Below are 25025 nucleotides of genomic sequence, written 5' to 3'. Positions count from 1 at the left end.
TGGAATTGAGGGAGCTGCCTGGAGCCCAGCGAGAGCCGTGCCAGGCCAGCTGGGCTGACTGGGGGAGATGTCCTGCACCCCACTTTGCAGGTGTGGACTGGGCAGTTCTCCAGGGCCCCTCAGCCTCAGAGAGCCTCAGATTGGAGGCAGACAGATTGCCCATCCCTGCCCCCCACTGGCATCACAATAAAGCAAGCTGCCTTTTTATGGTGACTCTGGGCCTCCCTGTGTTTATTCTCATCGATCGAGCTTGGGTGGGAGAGGGGCGTGTGTGTGTGTGTGTGTGGGGGGGGGGGTGAAGGGCAGGGCAGGTGAGGACTGGGGCCAATTGAAAGCTGTCTCTCAGCTTTCGTGGCATATCACTGAGGAACAGCAAGGTTTTGTTTGTTTAATATATTTTTTATTGTTGATAGTATTACAGATATTTCCCATTTACCCCCCCTTCTCCCCCCCCTCCTCCCAGCCCCCATTATTTCAGAGGGAGAGAGAGAAACATCAATGATGAGAATCATTGATCGGCTGCCTCCTGCATACACCCCACTTGGATCGAGCCCACAACCCAGGCATGTGCCCTGACTGGGAATAGAACTGTCACCTCCTGGTTCATAGGTCATCGCTCAATCACTGAGCCACGCCGGCTGGGAAACAGCAAGATCTTTTGATGTCAGTGTCCTCTACCTGACAGGAGGTATGACAGGGTCACTTAAATCATTTCAAGGGTGTGACATGGCCTCAGGGGTGGTGCACAGATGCAGGATGACAGGCTTGGCTCAGGACTGAATGAGGCCAACACTTCTTCATCTCTGGAACCTGAGAGAAGTGGGCTCCACCCTACCCCCTCCCCCTGCTCCAGAAGAACTGGAGCAGGGGCAAGGAGCTGGGAGCTTCTCAAAGGCACAAACTACCTTCCCTATTTGGGGACCCCAGTGCCTAGCACGTAGATGATGCTGAGTAAAAGTCTAGGCCAGGGGTCCTCAAACTTTTTAAACAGGGGGCCAGTTCACTGTCCCTCAGACCGTTGGAGGGCCGGACTATAGTTTAAAAAAAACAACAACTATGAACAAATTCCTATGCACACTGCTAAGTCGGCTGCTAAGCAGGACAGGCAGCGGCGGCAAACACACCCAGCGGGCCGGATAAATGTCCTCGGCGGGCCGTAGTTTGAGGACCCCTGGTCTAGGCCATGAGGTGGATGAATACCTGGGTGGCCACAGGGCCCTTCTGGCTCTTAGACTTCCAGAGGTGCAGCCAGATGTTCCATTCAGTGCAGCAAACCACTGGTATGCTACATGCTGGGCAGGAGCCAGGGCCCTGAAGGCCATCTCCAGGTGTGGCCTGCTCTGTGCGTGACGCTCCTTGGAGTGGGCAGTGTGGCCATGAAGGAAGCTTCTGAACAGACTGGCTGCTGCCAGCAGCTGAAGTGGGCAAGGACACACTTAAATTCTCTTAAAAAATGATGTAGACCTCTTATTAACTCTGCCAATTGGCTGAGATGGGCATGAGTGAGGAATCGGAGTCCACGTTCCCAGATTCTGAGCCCATTCCCCTGCTGGGAAGGCAGGTTCCCAAGTGGGCCACATCTGTCCGGCTACTGTGCTGAGCAGCTGGGAGGGAAGGTCCAACGTCACACTGCAGACTGGAACGCCATCAAGGGGGAGGGAGTATAGGGCTTGGTGAAAAGAAGTGAAGGGAGCAGAAGGGTAAGGGCATGAGATGCTCCCTTCACAGCCCAGCCCTTCAAGACCTATTGCTGAGGACTAGGTACGTAGATTCTTGTGACCCTGTTTCTCTGGAGGGAACATGACCCCTTAGAGGAGGATGGGGCTCTCCTGCCACAGAAAACGGGCCGGGGGGGGGGGGGGGGAGCGGGAGACAGAAGCCAACCATTCCCTGGGCGCAGCTCTCCAACTGTTGGGCGGCCACTTTAATGGCTCCAGAGGTTCCCCATTGTTTCAGCTAGGATTTGCATGGAGGCCTAGGACTCAGGGGATGTGGGCCAAGACAGGCCTGGGACCTGGAGTCCCTGAAAGCCCGCGCTGTGGCTCCGCTCTCACTGATTCTTGGAGGTGGTGCCAGCCCTTGGCTTCTGACACCCTGGAACAGTGACTTCACATCTGGGTCCTATTGCCATCAGGCAGGGTAGTGGAGCCAGGATCCAAAAGTGCCCCTGGGTGGCACATAGCTGCCACGGTCTACCTTGCCTGCCTCGCCAGCACCCACCACCTCCAGCAGGTGCCCCTTAAGCTCCCTCTGCTGGTCTTTCTATGGAATCCAGCAACCCTAGCAGCCAGCAACCCTAGCCTGGCTTGGCCCTCAAGGGACTCAGCTGTACTGTTTTTGGGAGTGAGGACCCAGCTCTTCTTGAGAGCCTCCCCATTCCTTCCAGTCACTCCCATCCCGAGTAGGGAGAGGCTGGTGTCTGGAGGAGGTCCCCAGGTAGTTCTAGGTCACAAGCCACTTGCTCTCCATGCCCCCAGCCCTTCCTACTGCTATGGAGGACAGAGCCCAGGCACTGAGCCCCTGCCCTCCCCCCAGGGAAGTTTGGGGCCTACCTTCCTTTGAGAGTGCAGCCTCTTTGGAGGCTGGTACTGTTGCCATTTCTTTTCTGGAACAGGCAATGGTGATCAAGCACCAGGGTGCCAAGGGTTTGCCAGATGGGCTCAAAGACCCCTCACCAAGATCCCATAGGAGACATGTACGTGGGAAGGATACCCTAGGACTTGCCATCTAGCCCCTTTGGACCCCGGGGCTCTGCGCACTTCTGCAGCCATGGGTGACACCGGTGAAACTCCCTTGGCTGGGCAGGAGAGCTGAAGGTTGACCTGGAGCATGATGCCTGGTGTCCGATGGCAATGGCTCCTCAGAAGTAGGGGTCCAGGCCATTGGTTGTTTCTGTGCCTTCTGTGTGTCCCACCCGACACCATGAAGTGGGAGCACATTGAGAGGCAACATGGAGAAGGTGGGGTGTGGCGCTTAGAATGCTTACACCCCAGACTGCTGCCAGGTTGATTGGCTTCAACTGTATCAGTGAAATGGCCACTCACAATGTAAGCACGGAGAGTACTTCAGTGTGTGGCGCATGCCCAGGGCTGCAAACACAGGAACCATTGCAGGCCGTGTAGGGCTGTCTCCATGTGTTGCTGACTGCTGGGTTTGGGGGAAGCCAGGCAGTTGCTGTCCAAATGGCAGGCGGTCAGAGGCCCTACCCTGGGCAGGCCGGAGGGACTGAGGGGCAGGAGAGAACAAGGCAGTCCTCTGCCAGACCACATGTGCTGGGAGGAGGGGCAAACCCATGCAGGCAACCAGGAGACAGCAGGTAGATGCTAGTCACCGGGGCGCCAGGCAGGGAAGGCTTAGCTGGGGGGCTGGGGAAGGCAAGCCTGCAATACCAAAGAGCAAAGCAAACCCATGAGACGGGAGTTTCAGCCCAGTCCCCGCTCAGCGCTGCATTGTCGTGTGGCCCAGGGGATGCTGGCTGCCCAGCCCTGATCTGTGTGGAAGGCAAGGTGCAGCGACGCAAGTGAGGGGCCTCTAACTGTTTATTGAAAGAAGCACGGGGGGCTGAGGGCACTGCCCTCAGGCCTGGATGTGGCTCTTGGCGTTGAAGGCCAGGTAGTAGATCACTATTCCGATGACTGCGGCCAATACCTCGGTGGAAACCCAGGGCCCGTTCCAAGTGCCCTGCAAGAAAAGAGAGCAAAGCAAGCTCAGGGGAGGGATAGGCGAGCGGCCCATCCCCTGCCCGCCCCCCACACCCCGAAAGTATGAGGCTTGCTGTGTGCTTGCTGTTTCCCAAGCCCAGGCCAGCCTCTTCAGCCCACTCACCCGATGGTCTACGCTGACTGTGAACAGGGGTGCGATGATAGAAATGTCTTCGTTGTTTCTCTGAGCCTGCAAGGGAGGTGCTGGGGTTAGGGGTGCTGCCGGGTGGGGTGGGGTATGAGAGATGGGAGCACTGGCTTGAGTCAGGGAAGAGGGGAGGAGAGAGACGGGTTAAGGGAAAAACACAAGGTCTAAGCACAGGCGGAGCAGGTGTATAGGAAGGCACCCCACCCAGCCATCCTGCTCCCTGTAAGCAAGGCCCCTAGTGGCCCCAGAGCTCCTGGAAGAGGGGCTGGAGGGTGGAGGGGCTGTGGAGGGAGGGTGTGCCCGCCCTCCGGCAGGCCGGGGAGGAGCCGCAGGTGGCACTCACCTTCCTCAGCAGGCTGTAGGACTCCTCATCGAAGAATCTGACCTCATAGGTACCTGCATGGGCATTTTTGTGATCTAGGCTCCAGGACACCTGGGTTGGGTGATTGGCACAGGGTAGGCACAATGAACACATCAGGGTCCCGCTGCCAGTGCTAACACAGCACCACCGCCAGCGGCCCAAGACAAAGAACTCTGACCCTGCTTGACCAGGCCACCTCGAGGGCTTCCGGTCACAAGATGACAACCAAAGTATCCCTTACCTGATAACGTCCCACATCCTGGCCCCGGGTGACAGGAAATTGCTTTCCACTGACGTCAGCATAAAGAGCCATGTTCTGGGGGGAAGACAAGGGGCGAGTCATTTGCTCCCCTATATGGCTGTTGGTAGAGGCCCCACTGTGCTGCCCACAGCGGCACCTGTGGCCTATGGGCAGGGGATACCATGTGAGAATCATGGAGGTAGCCCTGGCACAACCCAGAGCCTCGCCAGGAAGCCAACACCCACAGATAACTGCCACTACTTCTCTGGTTCCTCAATTCTGGGGGGAAGGTACATTCCTTTTTTTGGCCTGGCCCCTCTAACCCACAGCAAGCCTGTTAACTGTGATCAGCATGAGATGATTGACATGTCCTTATTATTTCTGAGCCTGTAAGGGGATGCTGGGGCCAAGGGGTACCCAATGAGCTGTCCAAAGAAATGTTGTACCCCAAAAGGCCCAACTTCCTTCTTCGGGCCTTTGGGATGCTGGTTAAGGTCAGGGGCTGAAGCCAGGTCTGTTCAGTCTTAAAATTATGGAACACCCACATGGACATATACCTTGGCAAAGAGCAACCAGAAAAGGATGCAGGAGCCTGAGGGACTGACCCCTGGCTGTTTCTCACTTCCACGTACATTATTATTATTTTTTAAATGTTTTTATTGGTTTCAGAGAGAGGAAGGGAGAGGGAGAGAGAGAGAGAGAAACATCAGTGATGAGAGAGAATCATTGATCAGCTGCCTCCCGCACGCCCCAGACTGGGGATTGAGCCCGAAAATCGGGCATGTGCCCTGACCGTGAACTGCTGGTTCATGGGTTGATGCTCAACCACTGAGGCACACTGGCTGGACCACGTACATTCTCTTAAGACACAGCAAAGTGTCTACCTACATTACTGCACCTAGGCAAAACCAGGTAGCTTAGGAGAATGTTCCTTGAGCACCTGCTAGAATTTGACCTTAGTGAATCGAAGTCCACATGGGTCCCCGGGTCTGCAAGTTGAGTCGCTAACGCCCAAGGTCCCAGGCTCACTACCCGTTTCTCACCCCAGTACCCTCCTGGCTGAACCCCCCTGCCTCCCTTACCTGGACCCTGTTCTTGCATGTCAAGGAAATCTCCACAATGAAGACAGTCTCAGTGGAAATGACGGCATCAGAAGTTGTGTAGTAGGAAGGGGTGATTTGGGGCTCCATGCAGGCCTCTGCTGTGGGGAGAAGGCAGAGAAGGCCTGGGTAAGGCCTAGCTTGTGCATGCTGGGCTGGAGGACAGAGGGACCACCCTGACCCCAATTATCACACCTCATCAGCTAAGGACACATGGAATCCTTTGGACCCTGCCAGGTAGGATATGGGAAACAGGTCTAAATAAGTCAGAAGTGCAATGGCAAGGGGGGTGGGGAATGGGAAGGCTTTGTACAGGTGGAACCTCAATGTAAGGGCAAAAGAGCAGGTGAGTGGGGGGAGGGGGCTGAATGGATTCACTGCACAACTCGTATCTGTCCGTAGACCTTCGGATAGGGAAGCCATGCAAAGGTTTGGGGCTACAGCCTGCCTTTGGCCTGTAGCACTCTCTAGAAGCCCGGGGGGGGGGGGGGGGCGCTAAGCTGACCTCAGTTCAGAGCCATGAAGAACCCTGGGCAGTTTATTCAAAGTGTCCTCCACAGACACCCAACGTGGTGCTGCTGGCAAAGCACGTGGGCTTTCGAGATGGAGGGGGTCTCTGCCTCCAGCTACTGTTGACACAAGGCCAACGGTAGCCCCAATGTTTCCCGAGGGAAGGAAATGGGAGAGGTTCTGGATCCAGATGCACAAATGGTCCCCTTGAACAGGGCTGCCCTGAGAAAGAATGCTGCCTTAGCCATCTCCGCATGGCTAGAAGCTAGAGAAAAAAGGGTGCCACCGAAGTCAAAGGGCGCCAAGCAAATGCTACCAATGGTCAAGTTCTCAGCCAACTGCTCTCTGAATGTGGTGTCTCTGCCTTAGGTTGAGGCAATCAAGGAAGATTTGGGGTCTGGACATCGGGAAGATGCCTGGGAACACTGGTGGGGCAGTTCTTAGGAGCCACATCCCGAAGATCCTTCTGTGCCCTGCTAAGCTTGGCACCAAAACGTGTTACAGCCAGATATGTCCTTTCCAGACCTCTCTGGCTACAACATGGGGAACTCCTGAGAGATAAGTGAGAAGGGTGCAGGCAGGAGGCCAGTTAGGCTGGTGCAGACACCAAGGGCGCTGGTCTGAAGGAGGGCCGGTAAAGTGAATGCACAGAAAGCGACCCCTCCCCAGCCCAGCCCCCAGGAGGCTCCGGCTCCTGCAAGGACATCCTCCTCAGCACACTTCCGGACTCCAGACTGAGCTCAACCCTGCCACTAGGTGTTAATCTCTCAAGAACGCCAATTGATCTGACTGTGGTTCTGCTCTGCTGAAAAGCCCTTTACTTTATAAAGTTACATCAGGGCCTCAGGTAAAAACTCAAGTCAACAGTCTGGCTTGACACCCAAGCTCCCGCTTACCTTAACCTCTTCAGCTCAGATCTAACTCGCCCATGTTCATGGCCACTCTGCCTGGTCGGTCCCTTCTCCCTCTTCACTTAAGAGCTCCCTTCCTGGGGAGGCCTGGCCCCACCGCGCCCAGTCAGGTGGCTCCTCTTCTCCAGCCCATTTTCTCCCCCTGATCACCCTGCGCTAGAGCTTTGCTCCTGTACGACCCTCCTCCGAGACCAGGAACTCTGGGAGAGGGAGCAGAGTCTTGTGTCACTTTCCCTGCTGGAGAGGGGGCCGGGTGCACGGGAGAGCCTCTGAAACTCTTCCTCGCAGGAGCAGAAAGGAGAAAGGTTTGTTTGTTTCTTCCGGCAGCCTGGCTGCTGGGTAAACATGTGTGGTGCAGGAGCGCTTGGTGGCCTTGGTCGTCGCGCCCCGAGGCGACCTGCCTCTCAGAGGAAGAAGGCCCAGTAGTACCCCGCTTCCCCCGCACCCCTCCTCCCCGCCACGCACCACCAGTAGTGGAAGAGAAGCTCGCCAGAAACGAGCTCCTGCCATGCCGCTACCTGAGCAGCAGGAGAGGCCCGACAGCAGGAGGAGCGCCAGGGCGCCGAGAGATGCCAGCGCCACCATCGCCTCTTCTATGCCGAGGTAAAAAGAGAGCGACTCCACTGAGCACGAGGGGCAGACAAGGAAGCGCGACACGTAAGAGGACGCGGCAGCCAATCAGACGCCGGCAGGCCGGGCGGGCCTGTGACGTTGCTGGCGGCACTGACGTGTCCCCTCACTGGACCTGTGGCCCAGCTGGGTGCCCCCCAAAGATGGCGGCGGCGGCGGCTGCGCTCTCGGCACCGGAAAAGGGCGTGGGAACCGGCAAGTCGTGCGCATGCGCGCTATAAGGGCACGCCCACTCCGCGGATTTGCAACCCTCCGAACTCTCGTGAGAGCCGTGTCTGCCTGCAGGGGCGTGCTGTTGCTCTCACTTTCCGTCATGGCGCTGAAGGTGGCAATGGCTGTTGGCGGCCCTGCGAAGGCAGTGCTCAGGCCGGCCCTTCTCTGCCGTCCTTGGGAGGTGAGACGGGGGAGCGGGCGGCAGGGACAGTCGCAGCGCTCGCTGGGGGTGCTTGCCCCTCGGTGGGACTGGATCTGGGGGCGGGGAGAGGGCTGCGCGCCGGAGTTGATTGGCCGCCTCGGTTGTCAGTGATGTTGGTCCGGCTTCCCCTGGTTTCTGCATCTTGTGGTGGGGGTGCTCCAGACAGGTGGGAAGAGTGGGCCTTGGCCCGAGTATCACCTCCCTAGTGCCTTTGTGGGACCCCACATGAGGCAGTCACGAATCTGGGCCTGCCTTGTTGTTGCTGCCTTGGAAATCCGTCACCTGCCAACGTTCCTGGGGTTTCTCTTCTTGTGGACTATTTTGCCACATGTTCCAGTGGAGATGGAGAAATGGACTTGCCAGGACCCCCAACCCTCCTCCTGACATTCTTATAGCCCCAGTTCTCCCCACCGCAGGTGCTTGGAATAGGAAGGAGCTAGGGTTTGTGAGGCTGGCTGGGTGGGAGGCCTCTGGGGCTTCGCTAACGGAATCCTTCCTTTAGGATTCTGGTCTGATTCCTCTCTCTTTACACACGTAAATGAGGATCATTAAATCCCTGCGTGAAGCATCAGCGAGCCTGGACTGGCCTGGAGGACAAAAGTTATGATCTCTAGGCCTGGCTACCCCACTGACCCACTGTGTGGCCTTAGGCCAGGCCCCTCCTCTATCTGGGCTTCAATTTCGCCTCTGTCTCAAAGGATCCAGCCAACTTTGACCTTCCAGAACCCTGCGACTTTGCTGACACCCTTGTGGACACATCCCCTGTCATGCTTTCCCTCTCTGGCCCCTCGGGAACACGGCCCTGTAACAGCATACCCTTTACGAAATGCTGTTTAAAAAGCTGACTCCTCCCACCTGAGAGACTTTCCAGAGGCCCTGACGATTCTGGCAGCTAGGCTCCCACAGGGTCTTGGTGAAGACATTTGTCTCCTCCCTGACCTCCTTTGTGTGTGTGTGCTTGTGTCCATGTGGGGTGGGCATGGGGGGCTGTTGAACAATCCGGGTAGTGCATTGCCCTGAGACTGGTTGTCCTGGGTATGGGAACCTTTAGAAATTAACCCCAGAGTTTTGCTCCCACTAATGGAATCCTGTGGGAAAACATGTAGCCACCATTGACCCTTAATCCAACAAACATGTTGAAGAGAGAAGCCTCAGTAAGCTGTGGAGTGTGGGGGCCCTTTGGTGGGAACACATATCACCCTGGACTCCTTTCTTTTTATAGCACCATTAAAGAACGAAGGCTGAGTCTAGCCCGGCGTGGCTCAGTGGTTGAGTGTCGACCTATGAACAGGAGGTCACGGTTTGATTCCTCATCAAGGCACATGCCCAGGTTGCGGGCTCGATCACCAGTGTGGGGCGTGCAGGAGGCAGCCGATCAATGATTCTCTCTCATCATTGATGTTTCTCTTTCTCACTTCCTCTCTAAAATAAAAAAAATATATGTTTTTTAAAAAATGAACGAGGGCTGACAGTCCACACCCCCCCACACACACACACACTCGAGGAATGAGCAGGAAGCCTGTGCGTATATCCCATCCTGCTGCATACCAAGCTCCTTTGATGGGTAGCTTCACTGGACCTGGATGTGAGGCAGTACCTCCTTAACCCTGAAGGAAGGTGCCTGCATCTGTCAGAGCCAGGTTCGGGAAGTCTCTATCCTGAGCGCCCCCTGAGTCTTTGGCCAAAGCAGAAGGAACATCTAGCAGAGGGACCAGGTGAGGAAGAGGTGCAACCCCGATGGTGATGTGATCAAGGTGGGGGAGGGGAGTTGCACAGAAGCAGAGCCAGGCCTGGTGCTAGGGATGACTCACCACCACACCTGAGTTACCTGTCCAGTGGATTTCAGAGGATTGAAGCCCAGGAGGAATTACTGTCAGGACTACAGGGGTCAGCCCAGCATCCCCCCCCCATTGGACACCACTGGCCTGAGGGGCTGTTGGGGTAAAGGGGCAGGTATGCTTTTGCACAGCTCTGTGTGCCCAGCTAGGCACTGAACACCTCGCATACCTCCTCTTGGCCAATCCTTCAGTAGTCACATAAGTAAGCACCTCTGTTCTGGGGGTTTCAGGCGAGGACGGGAAGCTGAACAAGGTTAAGGTGTTTGCTGCCCAGAGTAGTGGATGTGGATTTGAACTGAGGTCTCACTAGCCCCCAGAGCCCTCCATCTCTTCCTTCGTTTTCTGATGTGCTCATTCACTCAGGAAATGTTTCTGTGTCCTAGCTCTGGGCAAGGCATTCTGCTGGGTCTTGGGGTGACAGTAGGGGCCAGGACAGACTTGGCCTCCACTTTCAGGGACTTAGGGTTTGGGGAAGGAGCGAGGCAGAGACAGCCTTCTAGAAGATTGTGCTTGGAGGGGGAGGAATTGAGGTAGGGCTTTGGGAGGCCCGGGGTGGGGGTGGGTACCAATAGCTCAACACCCTCAGGGCACTCGAGAAGGCTTCCTGGGGGAAGAGCAATTTAAGTGTCCTTTCACAAGGTTGCACGAGAGCCTATAAAACAAGATGAATCCAAATACTGACAGGTACTAGAAGGAAGACAGAAATGCTCTGAATATGTCTGTGGCTACAGATCCAGGGGCCACATGAATCAGCAGATACCCCCAGAGCATCTTGTCCTAGCAGTCACCCCTCCTCCCCCTTAGCCCCTGGCTTGGGTGGGTGAGTGGCACACCCTTGCTTTCAGAGCTCCTGCATGTGGGTGCCTTGTGAATACTGGCTAGGAGACTCGGGTGGGGATGGTCAGCCTCTGCTTGAGCTTTCCAGATTTCTAGCAGGAAGGCACGGCTCTTGGAGAAATGGCCATGGTGACTCTGCTGTTGACTGGAATGCTCTGCTGCTGCTCCCCAGGCAAGTGGCAGGGCATCCCCAAGTGACAAGGAGGACCTCGGCCCTGTCCCTGCCTCTGTGGATTGAGGGACACCCGGGTGTGTGCCCAGGTGGGGCACAGCAGGGAGGAAAGTGTGTGGGCCTGTGGCCACCCTGCCGGGGGACCTTGGATGAGGGTTTCTTCCTCCAGGTCAATGTGGGGACTCCAGATTGGTCACTTCTCAGCACCTGTCCTATTTGGCTTGGTGGCTTTTGCTCTGGAGCTGTCAAGCATGGCACTGATGTGGCCAAACATGGCTCCTCTGAGTCAGAGTTGGGGACATTTGCCATCCATGTAAGCCGTGAAGCAGTTTTGCAATCCTTTATGAAAGCCTTCCAAAAGATTGGTGTCTGTTATTCTTCTATAAATGGCTGAGCCCTACCTGGTTTTGCTCAGTGGTTAGAGCATCGGCCCGCAGACTGAAGGGTTGCAGGTTCAATTCCAGTCAATCAGCTTAACAATAAGGGCACGTGCCTCGATTGCAGGTTCGATCCCCAGCCCTGGTCAGAGTGCATACAGGAAGCAACCAATCGATGAGTCTCTCTCACATTGATGTTTCTCTCTCTGCTCTCCCTGTCCCTTCCACTTTCTCTAAAAAATCAATGGAAAAAATATCCTCGAATGAAAATTTAACCCCCCCCATATCCTATATAATAAAAGACTAATATGCAAATTGTCCCCTCAGGAATTCAACCAGGAGACAGGGAGTTCGCTTGCTCGCTATGACATGCACTGATCACCAGGGGGCGGCGCGGAACATGGCAGGCGACCAGCGGCTGAGGCAGAGCAGAGCGAGGGAAGGAGCCGGGGAGGCTGGGAGGCAGGGAACCTGATTGGCCCTGATAGCAGGCCAGGCCTAGGGATCCTACCTGTGCATGAATTTCGTGCACTGGGCCTCTAGTATAAATATGGTTGAATTTGGATTTCTGATTCTGGAGGGCAATTCCTGGCAGTGCTTGTCTCTGGAGGGGGTGCTGGGAGCTCTTTTTCTTCTGTTCCCCATATCTCCACGTTCTAGATTTTCTCCGTGTTCTACTTTTGTAATAAGAAATAAAGATCAAATGATCATTGTGGTGGCCCTCCGTTTTGTTATAGTGATTTCCTTATTGTACCATGTTTAGTGTGCCAACTTTTCCATGTTACAGACATCACTGAACAGTAATAATTGTCCAAAAAGGAATCAGAAACAACCTAAGGGGGGGAAGGAGACAGATTTTTTTTTCAAAACTGACCATGCAGCCCTAGCTGGTTTGGCTCAGTGGATAGAGCGTCACCTGCGGACTGAAGGGTCGTGGGTTCGATTCCCAGTCAAGGGCACTTTTCTTGGTTGCAGGCTCCATCCCGGCCCTGGCCGGGGCATGTGCAGGAGGCAACCAATCAATGTGTCTCTCTCACATTGATGTTTCTCTCTCTCTGTGTCTCTCCCCCTCCCTTCCACTCTCTCCAAAAATCAATGGAAAAATACCCTCGGGGGAGGATGAACAACAAAAAAAGAAAAACTGACCATGCAGCTGAAGGAGGCATAAAGGATTAGGACCACCCTCCGTGGTGCTTCAGCAGGCTGGTCCCTGGGAAATGGCTCTGGAGCCATTTGTCTGGGCATGTGCTGTGTGCTGTTGCTCACCGGACAGTGTTCGTGGGTTAAGTCTCTCTCCTGTGCCAAATTGACTTTCTGGCATCTGGTTTCTCTTTGCCAGGTTCTGGGTGCCAACGAGGCCCCCCGGAGGAGCATCTCAGTAAGTACTTGCCTGGGTGTGTGTGCATGTGCATGCTTGCACGTATGTATATTTGTGTTCATGTGTGTGTGTGTATGTGTAGATGTGTGCATGTGCTCCTGTGTGTGTTGTGCCTCTTTGCTCCCTTCTGTCCTTTCCCTCCAAGGCATGGTCTCCAGAGGTCACCCACCCTCCTTACCTCCTTACCTGCGCTATGCTAGTTAGACAGCATCCCCAGGGAAAAGACAGAGCCTTGTTCTCCAACCTTGGCTAATCTGAGTCTTCTTCCTTCTATCTCCCCTCTAGCAACAAACAATTGTGAGTATTCTTATCATCTGCCTATTAGATTTGGGGCTTTTCGTTGCTTTGGGGTTGACCGAAGTCCAGGTGGGGGCAGGGACTCCTTCTCCTGCTTCCTCCTGACCCAGGAGTCCCCGTGAGCAGCCCTGTCCGGGATGGGGTGGGGTGCAGCGCTAAGGTATGCCAAGCTGGCCCCTCACGATTGGCTGGCCCACCAGGTCAGTGCTGGTAGGAGGAAGGGAACTTAAGGGCCTGCCTTCATCCTCCCTCTCCATCCAGCCTCCATCTGCTAAGTATGGCGGGCGGCACACGGTGACCATGATCCCAGGCGATGGCATTGGGCCGGAGCTCATGTTGCACGTCAAGTCTGTGTTCAGGTATGGAGCCCCCAGGCCCCTCCCCGGTACGTGTCCCCTTAGCGAAGGTTGTGCTCCAGGCTCAGCCTGGAGGTACCCTGACAACATTGTGCCAGAGGGGCTGTAAGCCCAGAAGCCCTACTGGCTGGGACTTTGCCCAAGCACTCAGTGCACCAGTGGCAGGAGGGCTGTAAGCCCAGGCCTCTCATCCGGTGCTGGCGATCCCAGCAGGCCGGTCTGGGCTGGGGAAGGTAGCACCAGTTCTGCTAACTGTGTTGTGGAGTTCAAGCAAGCCCCCATCAGTTGTGGCCGGTGGACCCAGTCTCCTGTCAGCCAGAGCCAGGTCAGGGTGGGCGGCAGCGGGCGAGAGGCCCCTGCAGCCAGGGGTCCAGACAGGCTTAGAAGAGGTGTGGAGGGGCCCAGGCCAGCTGCCCTGACCCTGTTTTGCCCCAGGCACGCGTGTGTGCCGGTGGACTTTGAAGAAGTGCACGTGAGCTCCAATGCTGACGAAGAGGACATCCGCAACGCCATCATGGCCATCCGCCGGAACCGCGTGGCCCTGAAGGGTGAGCTTGGGGGCCAGGGTGGGGTGCTGTGCGTGATTATTTCACCTCTGAGCTGATACTTGTCCCTGGGGCCCCATAGCTCTGACTTTCGGGCTTTTCTGGCTAGAGGGGACCGTTGTGCTTGGAGAGTGCATGGAAGTTTCTAGGGGCCTGTCCGTGCCACGATTCTGAGATCTTAGTGGCACTAGTTTGTGTGGGTGATGGGCTGCCTCCCACCCACTTCTTCCCTCTTTTTTTTTAAAATATGTTTTCATTGATTTTGTGTGAGAGAGAGGAAGGGAGAGGGATAGAGAGATAGAGACATCAATGATGAGAGAGAAACATCATCAATCGGCTGCCTCCTGCACATCCCCTACTGGAGATCATGCCCGTGACCTGGGCATGCGCCCTGACGAGGAATCAACCCGGGGACCTCTTGGTTCCTTGGTTGATGCTCAATCACTGAACCACACCGGCTGGGCTGACTTCTTCCCTCTTGAGGCAACCTTCTCTCTTGTGGTCAGATTTGACCCTCAGAGTCTGTCTTTACAAACCAAATGTCACAGAGATGCATTTCTCAACCTCTGCCTGCCACCTTGGCTCCAGCTGGCACAGCTATGGATGTTACAGACACAAATTCTAGCCCTCCTGAGTTTGCCTTGGTTTGGTCCAGATTCTTAATCCATCACTGCTTGGTGTGAGGAGTGTGTGAGCAAAGGTGAACCGGAGTAGAGGCCAAGGCCCTGGCAGTCAAATGGAGGGGCTAACATGCCAGCCACAGGGTGCCCGAGGCACTCTGGGTGAAGGCAGTACAGGCAGAGCGTGACTCAGAGGGGCCGGTGGCCCTCATGGGCCCTGAGAAAGGCCTCTTCTACTTGGCACCCTCTGACTGCCTTTTCCCAATGGCTGCTGCCCCCGCTGCTCGGGGTGCCCTCAGTCCAGCCACGGCCAAGCCATGGTCTTTTCCAGGCAGCTCCTTCCTGCCCCGGAGGTGGGGCTTCTGTGGCACCTTGATGCAGGGCCCAGCAGTAACCTTGGCCAAGGTCACCTTGCTGGCACCAGCCTGGCCCACTAGCCTGTTAGTAAGCAGGAGTGGTCACTTTCTATCCAGCCAGACCCTGGTCTTGCCATTTTCCTCTTAGGGTCTGGAAAGACCTGGTTAGCTGCCAAGCCTTGTCCGTGTATTCACTCAGTAAGTACTTATTGAGTGTCTGGTATGGGCCGGGTGCTGCTATAGGTCCGCAGAACCCATCAGCCAAGTGAACACACACACTCCCTTCTGCCCTCATGGGGCTCATGTATGCAGTTACACTCTAGTTTTATGTGAAGTCTTTCTGTTGCCGAAAGCCATCTTCTCTGTTTGGAGCTGCTTTTGGTGTGCATCCCCTGGGTCAGGATGGAGAATATGGTGGCACAACTGAGCCTGGGGGTCCCCTCTTCAGACTGCCTGTCTTGTTTCTGTCCTGCAGGCAATATTGAAACAAACCATAACCTGCCACCATCCTACAAATCCCGCAACAACATCCTTCGGTGAGAGCCAAGTACATGTGGTGGGGGCTCCACAAGGGTAGTATGGGCTGTGCCAGCAGAGAGTGGTGGCACTGGCCAGCTGCCTCTCTCTCTCTCTGCCCCCAGCACCAGCCTAGACCTCTATGCCAACGTCATCCACTGCAAGAGCCTGCCAGGAGTGGTGACCCGGCACAGGGACATCGATATCCTCATTGTCCGGGAAAACACAGAAGGCGAGTACAGCAGCCTGGAGCACGAGGTGAGTGAGAACCAGGCCGCCCCCTTGTCCTCTTGGGTCACGGGGAAGAGCCCAGTGAGTGTCAGCGGTAAGGAAGGCTGTGCCCAAGGAGAAGCTTGTGCTAGGAGCAGGATCCCATAGGACCCGGGTCTCTTCTCTCCGCCCCTTCTCAGAGTGTGGCAGGAGTGGTGGAGAGCCTGAAGATCATCACCAAGACCAAGTCCCTGCGCATTGCTGAATACGCCTTCAAACTGGCCCATGAGACTGGGCGCAAGAAAGTGACAGCCGTGCACAAGGCCAACATTATGTATGCTCTCCCCGCCCTTGCCTTGCCATGCTGCTGCCCATTCTGCTAATTGTCCTGAAGCAGCTGAAACGAGCAGCCTGCTCAGCCTGGTCTCATGGACTCGGGGCCACCTACTAAGGGGCCATGCCTAGGGTTGTTCCCTGTTGCCTATGTCCTCACCCCAGTGCACACTTGGGGGAGGTGGAGTAGGATTCTGCCCATTTTGCAGAAGGGGGACTGGCTAGAGGTTAGAACCCAGCCTTCCGTGGTCATCTGCACACCCTGTCCTTCTAGCTGACCATTGCAGTGGCCAAGCTGGTGTCCTGTGTCCCCCACAGGAAACTGGGCGATGGTCTCTTCCTCCAGTGCTGCAAGGAGGTGGCAGCCCGCTACCCCCAGATCACCTTTGAGAATATGATTGTGGACAACACCACCATGCAGGTAATTGGCCACTGGGCTCCAGGGCCTCCTGCTCTAGGCCCCCCGGGCTTCTCATGCTCAAGCTTTTCTCTGCCCCCCTCCGTGCCCTGTAGCTGGTGTCCCGGCCCCAGCAGTTCGATGTCATGGTGATGCCCAATCTCTACGGGAACATTGTCAACAACGTCTGCGCAGGGCTGGTCGGGGGCCCTGGCCTTGTGGCTGGAGCCAACTATGGCCATGTGTACGCTGTGTTTGAGACGGTGAGTACTGCTGGTGGTGCCAGAGCTGCTGGCCTTTTTGAGTCATAGCTCATGTACCATCCACTTCACCCATTGAGAGTGTACAATTCAGTGGTTTTTAGAATATTCACAGTTCACCACTATCTAATTCCCGAACATTTTTTATTTTTATTTATTTTATTTTTTTAAATTTCTTTATTGATTAAGGTATCACATATTTGTCCTCATCCCCCCATTCCCAGCCCACACCCCTCCCCACACATGCCCCCACCCCCCTGTTGTCCTTAACCGCTGGTTAGGCTCATATGCATGCACACAAGTCCTTTGGTTGATCTCTCCCCTTTACCCCCACCCTCCCCTCCCCTCCCCTCCCTCTGAGGCCCGACAGTCTGATCCATGCCTCCTTGTTTCTGGGTCTGTTCTTGTTCATCAGTCTATGTTGTTCATTATTTCCCCTAGATGAGTGAGATCATGTGCTATTAGAAATACACTTATAAGAACCGAAAATGAGACAAGCAATAATGGTTATGCTGACAGGCAAATGAATCAGTCTGTAGTGAGTTTCTTTCTGGGCCAACAGTTCTTTTGAGACCCAATTTTAATGTCACACAGTTCCTTATGTGTACACGTCAGCCATGACATTTCAGTTCTGGATGGTGGACAAATGGTGGTAATGCTGGTCTGACCCTCTCTGGTTTGGTCCTGGGCAACCTGTAGTGACGCACAGCTGTTAACTGCTAGCAGAACATTTTTTTAAATGTTTTTATTGATTTTAGAGAGAGCAGAAGGGAGAAGGAGAGAGAGAAATAGAAACATTGATGAGAGACACACATCCATTGACTGCCTCCTCCATGCCCTGCATTGGGGATCGAGCCCGCAACTCCGGGTATGTGCCCTGACTGGGAATCGAACTGGGGACCTCTTGGTTCATAGGTCAATGCTCAACCACTGAGCCACACCAGCTGGGCTAATTCCAGAACATTTTTATCACCCCAAAAAGAAACCCCATACTTGTCAGCTGTTGCTTTCCAACCCCCCATCCTTGCCACTGGCATCCACTGATCTGATTTCTGTCTCAGGGATTTGCCTGTTCTAGACATTTCCTATAAATGGAATCATATAATATGTGGCCTTTTATGAATGTTTTTTTTTCCTTTAGCATAATGTTTTCAAGGTTTATCTATTTGTAGACTGTCAGCATTTCATTCCTTTTCATGGCTCAATAATAGTTCATTATATAGATAAACCACGTTTTATTGACCCATTTGTTGGTTTCCTTTTTTAAAAAAATTGAGATAAAATTCGCATAACATAGTGAAACCATTTAAAAGTAAATAACTCAGGGCTATTAAGTACACCCATAGTGTTGTGCATCACTTCTGTCCAGTTCCAGAACATTTCCATCACCGCAAAAGGAGACCCTGTCCCCATGAGCAGGCATTCCTCATTCCCCCTCCCGGCCCCTGGCACCCACTGATCTGCTTTCTGCCTCTATGCATTTGCCTGTCTGGATGCTTCACACGAAGAGAAACAGACTCCCTACATTCTCACATTTGCTACCCCCTTTGTCATCTTGGCTCTTCCAGGCTACAAGGAACACAGGCAAGAGTATTGCCAATAAGAACATTGCCAACCCCACGGCTACGCTGCTGGCCAGTTGCATGATGCTCGACCACCTAAAGTAAGTGGCTTCTCCATGCCCGGCCATCAGCCTCCTAACCGGCCCCTTCGGTCCTGAGGACTGAAGGCTGCTCTCCCTCCTTAGGCTCCACTCCTACGCCACCTCCATCCGCAAGGCTGTCTTGGCATCCATGGACAATGAAAACGTGAGGCTCCCCTTTTCCCCCTCTCCTGCCTTCCCTCACCCCAAAACCCTTCCTCTAGCTTGGGTTGAGCTGGTGTGATGCCCGAGGGGCCAGGGGTGGTGACCTGGCACTTCCTGCTGCCCCCAAGTGGAAGGTGGTACCAAGTAGGGTAAGGCTCTGGGCCTTAGCTGGTACCGCTACCTTGTCCCGCAGATGCACACCCCAGACATTGGGGGCCAGGGCACTACGTCGCAAGCCATCCAGGACATCATCCGCCATATCCGCATCATCAACGGCCGGGCTGTGGAGGCCTAGGCTGTCCCCCTCCCAACCCCAGCACCCCAGCTGGCTTATACGGCAGATCCAGAATAAACTGGCTTCTGCCCTAGCCCTCGGCCTTGTGCTTCTGTCACTCCAGGACGCCGGTGCTTCAGTTCACACTTTATTAAGAAAAGAAACGCGCACATTTCGCACTCAGGGCCCTTGGGTGGGGGGAGGGTCAGGGGCAGAACACATTCTCAAAGGTGAGCCTGTCCCCAGCATGTCTGCTCTGCTATGGGGGGGTTGTGAGAGCTTGTGCCCTTGGGGTAGGCGAGGGCAGCTCTAGTTGGGAGGCAGTGAGTTGTCTCACTTTCCCTAAAGGCACTGACAGGTGAGGGTTGGGGCAGGAGCTGGCGGGGTCTAGGGGTTGAGCCAAGGGTGCTGGAGGCAGTCGGCTGCACTGGCCCGCTTTTCGGGGATGTACTCCATCATGGGCAGCAGGAAGGCACTGAACTGCGTGGCCTGCTCCAGCGGCCACTCATACTTCTCCATGAGCACCTCATACAGGCCCCAGCGCTTGAGGTTGTGGATGTGCCGCAGCTCTCCTGGGGCGGGCGTGGGACTCAGGTCAGGCTCTGCCAGCATAGCCTTTGTTCTGGGGCCTGTCTCCCCTCTTTCAGAACCCAAGGTTCCTGCCCCCCTCCCCACCCCCCACCCCCAACCCAGGTGGCTTGAGCCTGTGGGGCCCCACCTCTCCGGTTGAAGAACTCCCGGGAGTAGCGGCCGGAGAGGGCGAAGGCTGGGGGGATGTCTCCCAGGAGCTCCACGATGTGGGCGATGTGGTCTGTGGACAGAGATAAGGTTGGGAGGCAGCCGCGAAGCCCCAAGGCCCCGAGGCCGAGCCCAGGCATGCCTCCCCTACCCTCATCACGACTATAGTCTTCTCCAGAGTGGGGCTCGAACAAGTAGTCGCCGGTGGCTAGCTCAAAGGCCTGGAAGAGGGAGAGGTTGAGGCTGCGGGCCAGCAGGCTGGCCCCTGGTGGGGACAGCCCAGGCCTACCATGCACGCTGTGCTCCAGATGTCGGCCGGGGGCCCGTACTCGGCACCAATCAACACTTCCAGGGCCCGGTACTGCCGCGTCTGTATGTCCTCAGTGAAGTGCTTGTGCTGGAGGCAAAGGGGAGCCCTGGGGAGGAGCTGGGGCCACAGCTGGCCTGCCCCCGCCAGCCTCTCTCATCTCCCACCTCCTCTGGGCCACGTACCCAAGGAGCTCGGTGGGGCTCACTGTGAGCCTCGGGGTTCCCAAAAGTCCCAGGAGGAACTGGCCGGATGATCTGAGGCAGAGGCCAGCCCTTCCCAGTGGCTCCCGCCCCTTGCCATGGGCCCAGTTCTGCCTGGGCAGGACTGTAGGGTCTGCCCTGGATCTGCTGTGCCAGGCAGACCGTGGGGTCTAGTCAAATGTGCTGCTGGGTGAGCCCTTGCTGAACAAATGATCAATTGCCCCACAGGCCCGAGTTGGGGCTCCCCAGAAGTGGGCCTGTCCCTCTACCCTCACAGCAGGGCACCCAGCTCTGCTCTCCAAGCCATACTCATACCACCCAGCAGGCGTTGCCCAGGTCTGCGATCTTGATCTTGATCTTGTCTGCATTTTGAGGTTCCAGGGGGTTCACCAGGAGGTTCGAGGCACCAAATGGTGCTGAGGAAGACGAGAAGGGAGAGGCTGAGCTGGCCTGGCCCTGCCCACCCTACCTGCCCCACTACCCACTGGCCCTGCCCGGCTTACTGCTGGGTGACAGGAGGCCCCCAGTCTCCCGCTGATTGGATGAGCCTGAGAGGATGGAGCACGAGGCAGGAGAGAAAAGGGAGCCGGAGAAGCCTGAAGTCTGGGAGCCTGGGCTGAGGCTGCGGTTGCCACCTGGGGCCGGGGAGGAGGAAGCTGGGGAGGGGCCGGTCCTGGCCCCCCCAGGGTGGCAGCCAGAAGAAGAGGTGGAGCCGCTGCCCCCCTCTAGTCTTGAGCCAGAGTCTGGGGACATGGGCAGAGGAGGTATGAGAGCCGAAGACCTGGTGGCCATGCTTGGCAGCCCCCGGGCCCCTCCAGTGCCTTCAGCTCCTCACCCTCAGCTTGGGCCGCTGCCTCCAAGGCCTCCAGCCTCTGCAGGTCACGCAGCCGCTCCTCCAGCAGCCACTTCTGCTGTTTCCTTTTGCGCCGCATCTTCTTTTTCTTGTTTTTCGACAGCTTACCCGGCTGCCGTTAGAGCCAGGGTCACCCCAGGGTTCCTGTTCCCTGTCCCTTGACCATCCCAGACCTCTGTCTGTGGCTCACACACCCCATAGGGGACCAGACCTTCCGGCCCCTGGGCTTCTGAGGACATTAGAACATGGCACGACCCCCCTCCAGCCCACCCCTTGGCACCAGCCTCTTGCCCATCTCTGCCTTCCCTCCTCAAAGCTCAAGGTTGAGGAGGAGCTGATGGGCCTGCCTCCCCTGGGGGAAGCCTTGGACCCTCCTGGCCCAAGATGTGGGGTATTTCCCCTGAGCACAGTAGCACGTGACCCACGTGACCCAGGGGACACGTGACCCACCCTGTGTATCACCCTCATCCGAGCCAACAGCCTTTGGAAATGCCACTGCAGGAGTGCTGGGGAGAGTGGGGAGGCTGAGGAGACAAGCTTTGAGGACTTGGGGAGATGCACAGGAAAAGGGGTGCCCCAACTTACCGTGGCCTCCTGGGGGGCAGTGCTCACTGTGGGGGAGGAGGGGCATGGGGGGGAGGGAGAAAGGAACAGAGACTCAGGCAGGGGTGAGGCCCACAGGCCCAGCCCCAGCCCCACACAGGCTCGTACCTGTGGAGCGGGATGGGGGCGAGGCCCCTGACTGCTGCCACTCTGTGGCCTCAGCAGCCAGGCGCCTGATGTAGGTGTCACCCACACACAGCAGGATGTTCTCCGGCTTGATGTCTGTGTGGATGATCTTGCATTTGGTGTGGAGGTAGTCCAGGCCATGCAGCACCTGGGGGGAGCCACTCCTGAGCACCGCCAGCCCTGCCCAGGCTGCCCAGTGCTGTTCACACGGGGGCCCCGGATGCCCACCTGTCTCACAATGCTCTTCACGCAGGGCACGGGCAGGCCCTGGTAGTTGGACTTGATGATCCACTTGAGGAGCTGGTGGCCCAGGACCTCCAGCACCATGCACACATCTGGGGCTGGGAGTGAAGGATAGCTGGCGGGCACACAGCTGGATCACAGGCCCCAGGCAACCTCAGCTGGGATGGGGGAGCAATGAGGCTCAGGCAGTGCAGAGCCGGGCCTGGGTGGTCCTGGTGATCACCGCTGTCCCAGGGTCATAGTGTCCCTAGGATGTGCCAGTTGGGATGGTACATTCTGTGGTCATCCTAGAGAGAGGGCACTTGAGCAGACACAGGCCTCTCAGACCCGCCCCCCTCCTGTGCCCAGGTGTGCCACAGAGGCAGCCCCGGCTATTTGGGGATAACTCAGCCACCTGAGTACCCACTCCCCCGCATGAAAAAGTAGTGAGGGTTTTTAGAAGACAAGTGTCCCCGGAAGGCATAAACCCCCATCATGCAGATTTGCAAACGGAGGCCCTCGTAGCTGGGAAGGCAACAAGCTGGCCCCGGCACTGCCACAGCGCTTTGCTCAGCCTACAGAGGATACGGACTCCATTAACCCCTGAGATCCTGAAGTCATCAATGAGCTGGACAATGGTCTCTCTTTTGGGGTCACTGGGATCACTGTCTCGGACCTGGAGCAAAAAGCAAGCAGCCACGAATGGCTCCAACCTGCCCCTCGCCAGTTGCTCCCAGCAGCCGTGGCCCCTCTCCCGTTCCCACCCAGGCTGCTGGCCCCCTCCCTCGACAGCGCCTCCCGGCCCTCCCATGAGGGTAGAGCCAGCGGGAGCCTGCGCCTCTGGGAGTCCCGCCCTGCCCCAGGAGCCCCGGCAGGCCTTGCACCCACATTGCCAGGCCCTGGGCAGCTCACGGGGAGCCGGGAGCTGGTAGGGGAGGTGTCTCACACATTTCAGGAGCTTGATCTCATCCACAGCTGTCTCCGTGTAATGCCCTGCGCTCTTCACCACTTTTAGGGCCACAAAGCGCTTGCGCCTGCAACACCGAGACCCGCATTGGCTGCCAGCCCCAGCCAGACCCATGCAAACATCACGGTGGCCCCAACCAAGCCGAGAGGCAGGATCCCAGCTGGCACTGGGACCCAGGGGGCAACGGGGACACTCACTGGATGTCCCAGCAGAGCCAGACGGTAGAGAAGTGGCCCCAGCCCAGCTTGCGCACCACGTGGTACCGCCCATTGAACAGATCACCAATCTTCACAGGGTAGTAGCCACCTGGGGAAGGGAGCAGATAGAGCTTTGTGTGTGTGTGTGGGGGGGGGGGCACCACCATTGTGGCCCCCGGCCCATGAGGGCTGGTGCCAGCACCCTCTTTCTCCTGGGTTGTCCTCCCCTGCCCCCCACGGCAGCCCCTGGCAGTCTGTGCCCCAGGCCAGGCCTCACCCTTACCCTTGCAGTAGTCCTTGGGGTCCTCCTGCTCCTCGTCATCGGAGCCCAGCAGCCCCTGCAGCATCCGAGGTGCGGGCGCAGCGGGTGCTAGTTCAGAGCCCGAGGACTCGGGCCCGCAGGAGGCCTGTGAGCTGCGAGCGGGGCAGGCGAGCAGTGAGCACATGAGGCGCCAGGGCCACCCCCGCCCCCCTCAGGCGCCCGGGCTGAGCCCTACCTGCTGCTGCTGCTGACACTGTCCCCGCCGCCACCGCCTGTGCTGGCGCTCATCCCGGCCTTAGGGCCTGCAGTTCTGGCGCCCTGAGCTGCTGCTCCTGTGGGGCCCGGTCTCGGCCTGCGAATTTATAGCCTCGGCCGCTGATCTCACCCGCCTTTATAAATAGCCTCCCAGCTGCTCAGCTGTGGGCAAGGTATGCAGCGGGGAGGGGGCAGTGCAGCGGCCACAGCGGCCAGGGAGAGCCCGGCCCCCAGGATGAGTCCCCTCCTGCTGCTGCCCCAGGGCTGGCAGAGGGGCCACCGCGGGGACAGGGTGTGACCCAGCCTCCATACTGAGCAGCCCCACAGACACCTCAGGACCAAGGGGGTTACCCATGAGGGGACATGGCGACCGGACTCCAGGCTGAGTTCTTGAATTCCAGAGCCAGCTGAGGGGGGCAGCCAGGCAAGGGCTCCGTGGAAGTGGAGAGCCAGTTCTAAGGCCAAGAACAGCCCCTACTCCCCACCCCCTCACCCCACCCCCATGCTTAGCACCATTGACCCTTTGGGGACATTCTCTGCCTTCCCACTTGGCCCTGTGGGAGCCTTCCCAGAGGCGACCCCTCATAGTCCCATGGGCACCACATTCCCTGCCCACTCTCAGCCGGGTTCCCACTTTTCCTGTGTCTCATTGACCCCCTAAGACAGGTGGGAGCCCCATGTCCTCCTTTTCCGGAACGTGGCTCACTGGGGGCCCTGGTGTGGCAAGAGTCAGGGACATGAGCTGAAGGCAACTAACTGGTTCCTCCCACTCGAGGTGCCGGCCGAATGGAAGCCTGGGAACCTGTCCAGCCAGTCCTCTGGCACCGAGACCCTGTGCAGTCTCCTTCCGGCTCTGTTTCAGGCCTGCCATTCCCGGCCCCGCTCATTGTCTCCACCCACATGTGCCATGTGCCCGAGTGGGAGGCACAGGGAGCTGTCCACACTGGCCCTGCCCTCAGGGGTCCTCCTCTAGTGGGGAGCAAGCAAGCCCACGGCTCTAGCGGGCTGGTGACAAAGGGATGTCCAGGTCAGAGGCAGATCTTGTGACCTTGCAGCTGCATCCGAGGGGACCAAGAAGAATCGGGTCCTCAGAAAGGGGGCGGAAGGGTAAGTCTCCAGGGTGACAAAGGGCCTGGTTGGGGTAAGGCTGGCAAAAGGATGGGCTGGAAACCTCCTGGGCTGGCGACCTCCATGGCTGGCCTGGCCACAGAGTGGCTGGGGGTGGGGGAGAGGAGGGGAGGCCTGGGGTGGCCAATTATGGGTTTCTGGCAGACTGATGGGCACTTTTGAAAGGTCACTCTGGCGGCTCCCAGGATGGAAGGGAGGGGGCAAGAGTGGAGCCGGCCCGGCTGGTGTGGCTCAGTGGTTGAGCATCGACCTATAAACCAGGAGGTCACGGTTCGATTCCCGGTCAGGGCACATGCCCGGGTTCCCAGCTCAACCCCTGGTGTGGGTGTGCAGGAGGCAGCTGATCAATGATTCTCTCTCATCATTGATGTTTTGATCTCTCTCTCCTTCTTCCTTCCTCTCTGGAGTCCGGTCGCCAGTGCTGCCAGCTGCCAGCTGGGGCCTCCCTCCCTTGCCCCGGCCGGCCCTGCCCCCTGGTCGAACTCCCAGACGACCTCCTGGTCGAGGGGACAATTTGCATACTATGCTTTTATTATATAGGATATATATATTTTAAAAAAATGTTTTTAAGGTA

The 25025-nt window shown here is 57.0% G+C and overlaps 3 protein-coding genes across 5 annotated transcripts; 1 reads left to right on the top strand and 2 right to left on the bottom strand.

The window, feature by feature from the left end:
* Positions 1 to 3521: 3521 nt before the first annotated feature.
* Positions 3522 to 7717, bottom strand: SSR4 (signal sequence receptor subunit 4). Of its 2 annotated transcripts, none has more exons than XM_079765190.1 (6): positions 7491 to 7717; positions 5534 to 5649; positions 4452 to 4526; positions 4193 to 4282; positions 3826 to 3891; positions 3522 to 3681 (listed from the first exon to the last, which is right to left on the bottom strand). In XM_079765190.1, exons 1-6 carry the CDS (start codon positions 7555 to 7557, stop codon positions 3577 to 3579), a joined length of 519 nt encoding a protein of 172 aa, XP_079621316.1. In that variant the 5' UTR covers positions 7558 to 7717; the 3' UTR covers positions 3522 to 3576. The 2 variants fall into 2 exon arrangements, with proteins under 2 accessions (XP_079621316.1, XP_079621315.1); XM_079765189.1 differs by having other exon boundaries at positions 5534 to 5652; positions 7491 to 7706.
* Positions 7718 to 7827: 110 nt separating this feature from the next.
* On the top strand, positions 7828 to 19045 carry IDH3G (isocitrate dehydrogenase (NAD(+)) 3 non-catalytic subunit gamma). Of its 2 annotated transcripts, XM_079765322.1 has the most exons (12): positions 7832 to 7996; positions 12581 to 12619; positions 13178 to 13275; positions 13708 to 13820; positions 15269 to 15329; positions 15435 to 15567; positions 15720 to 15853; positions 16171 to 16273; positions 16366 to 16512; positions 18078 to 18172; positions 18257 to 18317; positions 18510 to 18680. In XM_079765322.1, exons 1-12 carry the CDS (start codon positions 7916 to 7918, stop codon positions 18609 to 18611), a joined length of 1167 nt encoding a protein of 388 aa, XP_079621448.1. In that variant the 5' UTR covers positions 7832 to 7915; the 3' UTR covers positions 18612 to 18680. The 2 variants fall into 2 exon arrangements, with proteins under 2 accessions (XP_079621449.1, XP_079621448.1); XM_079765323.1 differs by lacking the exon at positions 18257 to 18317 and having other exon boundaries at positions 7828 to 7996; positions 18510 to 19045.
* Positions 18978 to 23713, bottom strand: SRPK3 (SRSF protein kinase 3; the record flags this gene model as incomplete). The annotated part of the gene is made up of 15 exons (XM_079765321.1): positions 23304 to 23713; positions 23090 to 23220; positions 22807 to 22915; positions 22589 to 22676; positions 22231 to 22318; positions 21649 to 21755; positions 21403 to 21568; positions 21277 to 21302; positions 20674 to 20803; positions 20342 to 20581; positions 20154 to 20254; positions 19618 to 19725; positions 19480 to 19549; positions 19309 to 19401; positions 18978 to 19162 (listed from the first exon to the last, which is right to left on the bottom strand). Exons 1-15 carry the CDS (start codon positions 23354 to 23356, stop codon positions 18978 to 18980), a joined length of 1695 nt encoding a protein of 564 aa, XP_079621447.1. The 5' UTR covers positions 23357 to 23713.
* Between the last annotated feature and the right edge of the window lie 1312 nt (positions 23714 to 25025).

The sequence above is a fragment of the Cnephaeus nilssonii genome, assembly GCF_951640355.1.
Source record: "Cnephaeus nilssonii genome assembly, chromosome: X".
NCBI lineage: Eukaryota > Metazoa > Chordata > Mammalia > Chiroptera > Vespertilionidae > Cnephaeus > Cnephaeus nilssonii.
Note: the sequence above shows the minus strand (reverse complement) of the source record. Positions and strands in the feature narration are given on the sequence as shown.